Here is an 8,973-nt window from a genome sequence, read left to right on the forward strand (position 1 = left end):
CGTAAATCAAAAGAAAATTAGATTGCTGCGCATTCCCTTTCCTATTATTCACTTATCGTGCAGCCGCACCTATTACTGTTGTGATTGCGTTATTGTATTCAAACCGCCAATGTTCCATTTGGCCTTTCAGCTTGTCTGCCAGATCTAAATGTGGTGATTATTTACTCCTGATATATATATATATATATATATATATATATATATATATATATTATTTTTATTTATTATTTATATTTATTATTTATATATATATATACATGATTTTATGTTTTGTTCTATACTTTGTTTACATTTTTGCCGGGCTTTTAATTCGTAACATCATGAGTATGATAATATAGTGTTAATTATTTATCTTACTCCTTGTAATTATAGGCCCTATATTATCTTTACTTCCTGGTAACAATGCATTGGGTGGCATATCTTAATCAATTTTAGCATTTGTATATTACTCAACGATAGATGTTCCGCTACTGGCTGATGTATCAAACGCTTGCTCTGAGCCGTAATAATGCGGTATCTTTTCCATAAATCGTGCCATTCTTACTGCTCCATATAATTATAAATGTCGAACCTTTGCGTTTCGCAAATATGGCGCCAGGAACAAAGCTTGGTGCATGCCCTTTTCCTCCGGCAACGCTGGACCATAAACGCGTGTTGTACATTAATGTCCCCATTGTTACTCTAGGAGCGCAGACTTAACGCTTAATTACATCCGCCACGTTGTACAAAAAGCCACGTTTATTTCTAGAAAGAGGCTGACGAACCATAGAAATCATTTATTAAAACAGTTTTACAATACTAAACTCGCCATGGGACTGTTGGCGAGATAAGTCAATCTCTGATGGATAAGTAGAGGGCGCATGCATGTCCAACCGAGTAATAAGAAGCCATATTTCAACAAATTCATAAACCAAAGTTCAGGAATCAATAGTCAAATCTGGGAACATGAGAATGGATAACGCAACGCTAGATTTCACATTGAACTATCACCGAAAGTCATGACGCTTGGAGGAATCAGGCAATGCTGACAGGGATATATCAACAATAAGTATTGTTGAACAATATTTCCCAATGCTAGGAACGTATATATAGACACCGGTGTCGTCCGGAAGTGAAAATGTCACGAAGAAGTGAAATATCATTCACACTCATGATTCAAGCTTCGGCTGACGTCCCACAGAGTAATAGGAAACACATCATTGTTCGCCCACGATTAAATCAAGTTGCCTCGGGCAGAGATTGTTAGCTTAATTAAGCAGCATGTCTAGCGCCCAATTTCAATCATTGCTTCCAGAGTGGTCTCTTCATCGCCAAGTTGAATGCAAATTGAAGCTGTGTTTCACTGGTTGGCTGCTTCATCCCGTCTAACACGGTCGCCTCACTGACTTCTACTGAGTCGCAAACCAGATGTCCGTTCGCACTATCTACGCAGACATTTCTTCACTTAGAAGGTCGCCATGTCGCATTCTGGTTCGTATTGTCGGTTATTAATACTTAGTCTATACGTTAGACTGCTAGCGTAAACCAAGTGGAATTATTCGCACAGTGATTTTTCCATGCTGCGATATACTTGTGCGTCGTAATCAGCGAATTATTTGGTGATATCAGTCTCGATCATTAGAGCCTATATTATATCCCAGGGCGCCGTTATGAAATTATAAATATATACAGTTCGTAGTTCTGATTTGCAAGTCGTTAGGCAGGTAATTTGCCAGCGATTGAAGTAGCGAAAGGCATCTTTCGAGCGTGCCTACTTTCCTCTAGGCATGATTATAACTGCGCTAAACAACACTCGTAGAATTAGAATACTTAAACGTCGGCCCTAAGTTATTTCCCGTTGGGCGAACGGCCGCCGAGTGTCGCGGCTCCATCCCTGTACATGAGTATAGTCGAGAACCTTCGGCAGCGTTAGTGGCCACCACATTGAAGTAGCGAGGGTGCAATTTTTTCGATGCGCACCTTCTCTTGGCATGCGCACACTCTAAATTAATGCTTAACATCGGCGGGTAAGTCATTTCTTAGGCGACAGGTCGCCGACGTGTCTGCGCCCTATCACATATACATTGGTATAGACAGGGACATTCGGTACGAGGCAGCATCATACACTATGCAAGTAGCGAGCGTGCATTTTTCGACTGCGCCAACTTCTCTGATGCATGCCACACCGTTCCTCAACGCTCTCCATCCTCGCACCCCGCCATCGGGTTCGTCGCCTGTTTAGAAGCTGCTTCCCATCGGGATTTAAGTTCATCTCCGTGGTGTACGTCTCTTTGCCATTAATTCGCGTGTCAGCCCTGAACATTCTCCCTTTGCTCACCAGTTCTTCATTGTTCGACAGGCCGAACGTCTTAAATGTACTGCGGCAATCGTTTGCCAAACAAACAAAGAAGGTCGCCGTTAAGACAGCAACGTTAGAATTCTTCTTCTATTATGAAGCGTGGCATAAGATAGCAGGATAGCCGCTTCCATTGTCTACACATCGCTTATGGTCACGTCGAACTCCTAATGTATATATTATATAGTATAATAAGTAATATTATATATATATATATAGATAGATAAATGTTATACTGGACACGGCTAGAAATTTTTGACTCTGTTTATTGCATACAGAACTGTTTTCGTGTGGAGCGAAAAGCTCCACAGCTCATCAGTGCCTAATTTACACAGTCTGTCTATTTGTAGAACATGCCCGAGGCAGTATAAAAACATCATGAATAATGTGATCTATTGTTCGTATTGTACGTGCGTCGTCTCTAAAGAAAACCGATAATACTAATTAGCGCGTCATTGTCGGTGGCTGCTGCGCGCTGCGCTTAAACTGAGATTCATATGTAAGAGTTCACATACGTTTCTTTAATAAAAATTTATCTTATATGTCTGCCAGTTTACTTAACAAGTTCGTTCTACTTGTCAGTGTCGCGAGTCTTAGTTTGCACCAATATGTAGAAACTTCTCTGTTAAGCCATAGGTGCATTTCTTCGTAGTGTCTCGAGTTAGTGTGGCGCTCTTGCCTCAGTATCTTCCATTTAATCGCGTAGTCGGTAGACGTTGTTGTCTTTCAAGTTCCAAATTATGTTTACTAGAGTTTCTGTCGAGTCCGTTTTTATCCGTCAGTGAAGGATGCCTTTTTGGTTCGCTAGTCTTGCTGTTGAGGTGGGTAGCTGTTAGTCCGATCGTATGTTTCTGTCTTTTTTACGCTTTTCACTGATTGCTCGGTATACTATGTCTTAGCAATGGAAGTTTTCATCCAGGGCACGTTACGTTTTTCGGGCAGTTGCATTTCTGTTGTTTACCGTTTCCGTGTTGATTCTGCCAGTATTATTCTGTTAATTTGCTCGCTTCCAGAAAACCAAAGACTCCACAAGATTTGCAATAAGAACAAATGTTAAGATCTCGTACACGCCTGCATGCCGAACGTGAAGAATACAATAGAGGGATTACAACAGAAGAATACTGCCAGATCAACACGAACTCGCTAACTGATTTAGGCCTATCCAACAAGCTATTGTATACTAATAATGCGCTCATCTAGCGGACACTATATCTCCCCTGAGGAACCTACTAAACATTGAGTTACTGATAATGCACTACGCTGGAAACCCGCGCTACGCGCGGGCTAGTGACCTGTTGAAGCATGTTACCAGTACCAGTAGTGTTATGGTGTAAGGTGCTTATATGGAGGTTTTAGTTGTTGCCATGTTTTTTTTTTCGATGATTGAGATTGTCGAATACAATACAGTACGCTAGCTAGTATGTAGAGCAGTTGACGCTCAGATTTCTACTCTGCTGTGGAGTATCTCACCCTCATGTTAAGAATAGTCTGCCGGTAGTCTCCCTTTATGATCACGCGAAGACTCTGCATCACAGCTAGGATTAGAGCCTCACTGTCGTTCATCTCTTTCTTGAACAGATCAAACATCTTAACCTAAAAAGAGAAAGAACCCTTTCTCTTAGTCATTAATAAGAAATATTTGATTATTTCCCTAATAGCAGGATACAAATACCTAGGTGACACTTATATGATATTAGTAGGAAAAACTCATATTTGAACGAAAGAGAGGCTTGTAGTTTCATAGGTCAGTAGGTGTCAGTAGGTGTAAATTAGGTATCAGGGCAGAGGTTACACCTGGTATGCACGCTCAGTCTCGTTGATCTTTCCGTATTTCATTATTATATCTTCGCGCTGCTGTAGTTTTGATATGACATCGCGTTTTCGCTGCATGATGAAGGTGAGGAGTTTCCCTGCTGGTCCAGGTGCTAATAGGACCGACGATTTGACTGTCACATTACTCTTTGCAAGAACATGAACATGTTTCCCTGAAATCAAAACAAAGCAGTAAACTGTCAATATATTATTGAAGGTTGAAAGTGAAAAAAAGGAAGAAGTACGTGGCTTTAACTTTGATCTTATATTACTTGGTTGTTAACTTACACTGTATTGGGTACGGGAGTGTGATGATGACTTGGGGTACGGGCACTTGGTCATTTTTTGACTTCCAAAAAGGTGATCCACACTACTAAAGTAAAGAACACTGTTGCAAACAACAGCAAAAATGACAATCACAATGGTATGTCTTGATTTATGATGTGCTTCTTACCTATTGCCTTTGCATGTGTTTCAGAAGATATGGTCAAGGCTACTAAAGTCAGCACCAGCATGTAGTTCATGATGTTTCTTCAGGTTTCTGTAATTAGATGCGAGATTATAGTACAGAAATGGGAAATCGATTTAAGATTAGAATTGATCATACAGTTTTAGTCAGTTTAGAATCACGGCGTCGCCACATTATGGATGTTTCTCACAGTAATTGACTTAACGCCCCTGATTTGGGCATTGGCTGTCATGTCATCTTATGATTTGCGTGAAAGGACAGGATGCCGTATGCATTGTTGTCGCGAAACAGCCGTGTTGTCTGTGTTAGCCACTGCCACTGGCACTGCCCTGGCACTGTCAAACCACTAAACTTGAAGTTTGAACTAACGATTCGAGGCTGCCATCAAACACTTATGCTATATTATTTATATGTTCCCACTCAATGAATAACTGACATTAAGGTGTTACGAATTTTCACATTCAGTATTCTGTCTGCGTGTATGGCAGATAACATACCGGAACAAACACAGACCACGTATAGATGTAAATATCAACATAAGGGCGCAGACATCTTATATACCTCTTGCGTAAAGCATCTCGCCCATTTATATATATAAATTGTTTTTATTTGAAGACAATAATAAATGACAAAACGTGTTTTTTGCTGATGGCTACACATGTAAACATTATTCTGGATTTAGAAATTGCACGAATGCTTTTAGAAAAATTCGGTGTTTGAATTTTGACGAATCGACAGGTCTTGGCGGGCCTGTCAAAAAGATGGCGGCGATGTGATAGGAAAACATTTGAAATTTTTAAATACAGATTGAAAATGGAAATCCGTGACTGTATCTGTGCAATATGTTTGGACATAATGATAGAACCAGTGACAATGCCTTGCTTGCACGAGTTATGTACGCCGTGTTTCCGTACAAATGTGCAAGAAACCAGCTTGACTTGCCCCCTGTGTCGAATGAGAATCAGCAGTTGGGCACGAAGAGCAACACGGGAAAACAAACTGATCAACCAAGCGCGCTGGCGAGAAATAAAAAAGGCGTTTCCCAACGAAATAAGGAGGCGACAAATAGACAATACGGATGGCATTGACACAACAGGTATAGCTTAAGTTATCCAACTGTTATTAAGCAAAAATCAGTCCTAGTACTAGTAGTAGACCAATAAATTGTGCCCTAAAAAAGTATATTCTGATGTTATTTTAGGGCCCAATAGCCTTCCATGATAGACAAAACCTGTGAATTCTGTCGTGCAAAATGCACGACAACCTTTTCACTATTTACGGCCGTGTTACATAGAAAATCAAAGAAATACCTAAAGCCGTCGCTTTATTAACATCTTAGTATCTTACCTACATTACAAATCACTTGTCATGCAAAACATCACAACATAAAAATTACGCAAACTTCGCTACACACAAAACTGCCAATCTTGCATTGAACCGCACAACGACATTTCTCACCGGCCAATGAAATCATCGCTGTGACGCTGTCCGGTGCGGTTCAATGCAAGATTGGGAGTTTTGTGCGTAGCGAAGTTTGCGTGATTTTTATGTTGTGATGTTTTAATAAAATAAACGTGATTAAAGAGGAGAATACTGCATGACAAGTGTTTTGTAATGTAGGTAAGATGTTAATAAAGCGACGGCTTTAGGTATTTCTTTGATTTTCTATGTAACACGGCCGTAAATAGTGAAAAGGTTGTCTGGCATTTTGCACGACAGAATTCACAGGTTTTGTCTATGGAAGGCTTATTGGGCCCTAAAATAACATCAGAATATAAAAAAATTTAGGGCACAATTTATTGGTCTATAGTACTAGTAGTACTAGTAGTAATTAATAATAATCGGTAAGGTAGTGTCTAGACGACCGGACCCGGTTTTGGAGGCCTGAAAACTAAACAACCGGCTCTCTTCTCTGATTCGTCAGTTTCCGAACATAACAGGACAAATATATACCTAATAGGACAATTTTGTTGCAATGCAAAACATAAAGAAATCTATTTTATTCCGAACATAAACAAAAGTTACAGAACAAATAAATGAATACGGAACAAATAAATGCAGAAACAAAAAATACAAAGAAATACAGAAAGCAGAGGAAAATACAAACATCTTATGGGGTTCGAACGTGGTCCCTTACTATCACGTAGCGAAAGCTCTACCGTTGAGTCACTGAAACCAACTTGAAAGGGAGGGATATAGACCCTAACCCTAACCCAAACCCAAACCCTAACCCTAACCCTATCCCTAATTCTAAAATTAAATAAAATTAGCCAAAAATAATAAAAAATAAAATAGAGACAAAATTAGCCAATCAGAGAAGAGAGCCGGTTGTTTAGTTTTCAGGATACCGAAACCGGATCCGGTTGTTTAGACACTTCCTAATTGATATAAATTATAAATAATTAATATGACTATAAATAGGATAATAATGTTTCAGTTCAGTGAACTTAGTAAAACCATGATTACATGGTTTCCAATTTAACGGTTGCTGATTTCAAATATCGTACGACGTATCTAGGTCGTAGCCGTAGGTAGTTGGCGTGATATACTATTACTAATAAGTAATATAGTAATTAGTATTACTATTACTATTACAGTATTATTGTACATATCCCATTGTTACACTGTCACACATTTTTATTTCTTTATTTCTTTATTAATTTAAAGACGGTACATTGGTAACAGATATGTCAACATGAGCTTGCGAGCTTCTCACAGTGACACTGTATACTTGTTATCTTTGTTTATTTACCCGTAACCGTCACACACTGTATTTACAACGCTAGTACAATATACCCTACAACCGACAGGGACCTGGAAGAAAACTGGTTGTTGATGTTGTTGTTTTAGGCAGTACATGTTGCAAGCTGTACTTTCCCCCTTTTACAATACAATTACACATAATTTATCACCGCCATTGATTGTAATTTGTATGAATCATAAGTATAACGTCGTAAACAACGCTACCTACATCTTTTTTAATAATCTAATTATATTTTGACTGTTTGGAAGAAATTGACCAATATACACGTGCTTTACCAGCACCTTCCTCATCCTCTAGGTAAACATTTGTGATCATAAACATCAAACTGATAGAGTTCTCATGTTTGTGTCCTGTCTTAATGTAGTTATAACTATATAAACGTTTGTGTGTGTGTACGTGCGTGCGTGCGTGTGCGTGCGTGCGTGCGTGTGTGTGTGCATGCGTGCGTGCGTGCGTGCGTGCGTGTGTCACTGTATATATATAATATAATAGGCTACCTCTAGATGTTTTAAAGTTTGAGCCAAGACCTAAGGCACCAGTTATTGTTTAGCCACCAATGAAAAACTATAGCCACTGTTCACTTTATTGTATGTGCTAAGCAAGGCATAACCAGGTGATGGGCATGGAAAAATAGGTGTACAAAAACATTTTTAATATTTAAGTAATCGAGTAAAAAATTAAATAATGTGGTTTAGTTTACACAATACTAAGATATTTTATTTAAAGGTAAGTTTAAAATTGACTAGGTTACAGAATTTGTTAGTACTTACACATCGATTAAGTTTGACCATTTTTATTATTCAATCGTAATTTTGTGAGCAATGAAATCATTCACCAATTTGTATTCGCCACTGGTATTTATTTATCGCATTTTGCGAAGGTGGCGAACACCAGCGGTAGCCCTGTAAAATAGTAGTGAGAGCTATAAGAACTGAAGCATCTTCACTAATTTGATATTTAGTACACATATGTGTAACATTGTAAGACTGTTCATTTCATTCAAAGCCTGTAAGTGTAAGGGCATGATGCATAGCGATAAACTGATATATAAGTTGTTCGTTGCATGCCACCTGTTTTTTAGGGAAAACCTGGGCTTATGATTAGGTTATAAATAGGAGTTCAAACTTTCAAACGTTGTTTTGATTTAGATTGTAATAAACACTTTGGATAGAAGGTTGTATCAAACGTCAGTGCCACTAGCATCCATTTTCTTATATAGTGTATGACAACCAGATTGAGTACATATATAATAACTATAGCTGAGAGAGTCTATGTCCCCCGGGGTACTGCCGGAACGTACACTGGTACTATCTAATATGCCGGACCGTACCTTGCCTACTCCACTAACGAGTCTAGGGAGTCGCCTACTCCCTAACCCTAACCCTAACCCTAACCCTACGCTAATCCTAACCCTAACCATATCAAATAGTGACTAGGGTACGTTCCGGCAGTACCCTGGTGGACATAGACCCTATGAGTATGAGCATAACTATAGGTTTTGGGCACAAGTAAACATCTCATGAATTTCTCATTTGATTTTGCAAAGAGTCGGTAACAACTCTTAAAAGAAACATAAACATGAGGACTGAAAAT

General features: G+C 39.0%; 2 protein-coding genes across 2 annotated transcripts in view; one reads left to right on the forward strand and one right to left on the reverse strand.

Annotated features, from left to right (window-relative positions):
- Positions 1-4,850, reverse strand: part of LOC106812374 (transmembrane and coiled-coil domain-containing protein 3-like) — a 17,733-nt gene extending 12,883 nt beyond the window's left edge. Inside the window, 3 exon segments of the mRNA XM_014816234.1 lie at positions 3,806-3,928; positions 4,130-4,320; positions 4,602-4,850. Coding sequence (XP_014671720.1) covers positions 3,806-3,928; positions 4,130-4,320; positions 4,602-4,671 — 384 coding nt within the window. The 5' untranslated portion in view covers positions 4,672-4,850.
- Positions 4,851-5,458: 608 nt separating this feature from the next.
- LOC106812376 (E3 ubiquitin-protein ligase RNF169-like) overlaps positions 5,459-8,973 on the forward strand; it is a 25,745-nt gene continuing 22,230 nt past the window's right edge. The window contains exon 1 of the mRNA XM_014816235.1: positions 5,459-5,635. Coding sequence (XP_014671721.1) covers positions 5,459-5,635 — 177 coding nt within the window. The remainder of the gene's footprint in view (positions 5,636-8,973) is intronic.

This window comes from Priapulus caudatus, unplaced genomic scaffold (genome assembly GCF_000485595.1).
Source record: "Priapulus caudatus unplaced genomic scaffold, Priapulus_caudatus-5.0.1 Scaffold640, whole genome shotgun sequence".
Classification (NCBI taxonomy): domain Eukaryota; kingdom Metazoa; phylum Priapulida; class Priapulimorpha; order Priapulimorphida; family Priapulidae; genus Priapulus; species Priapulus caudatus.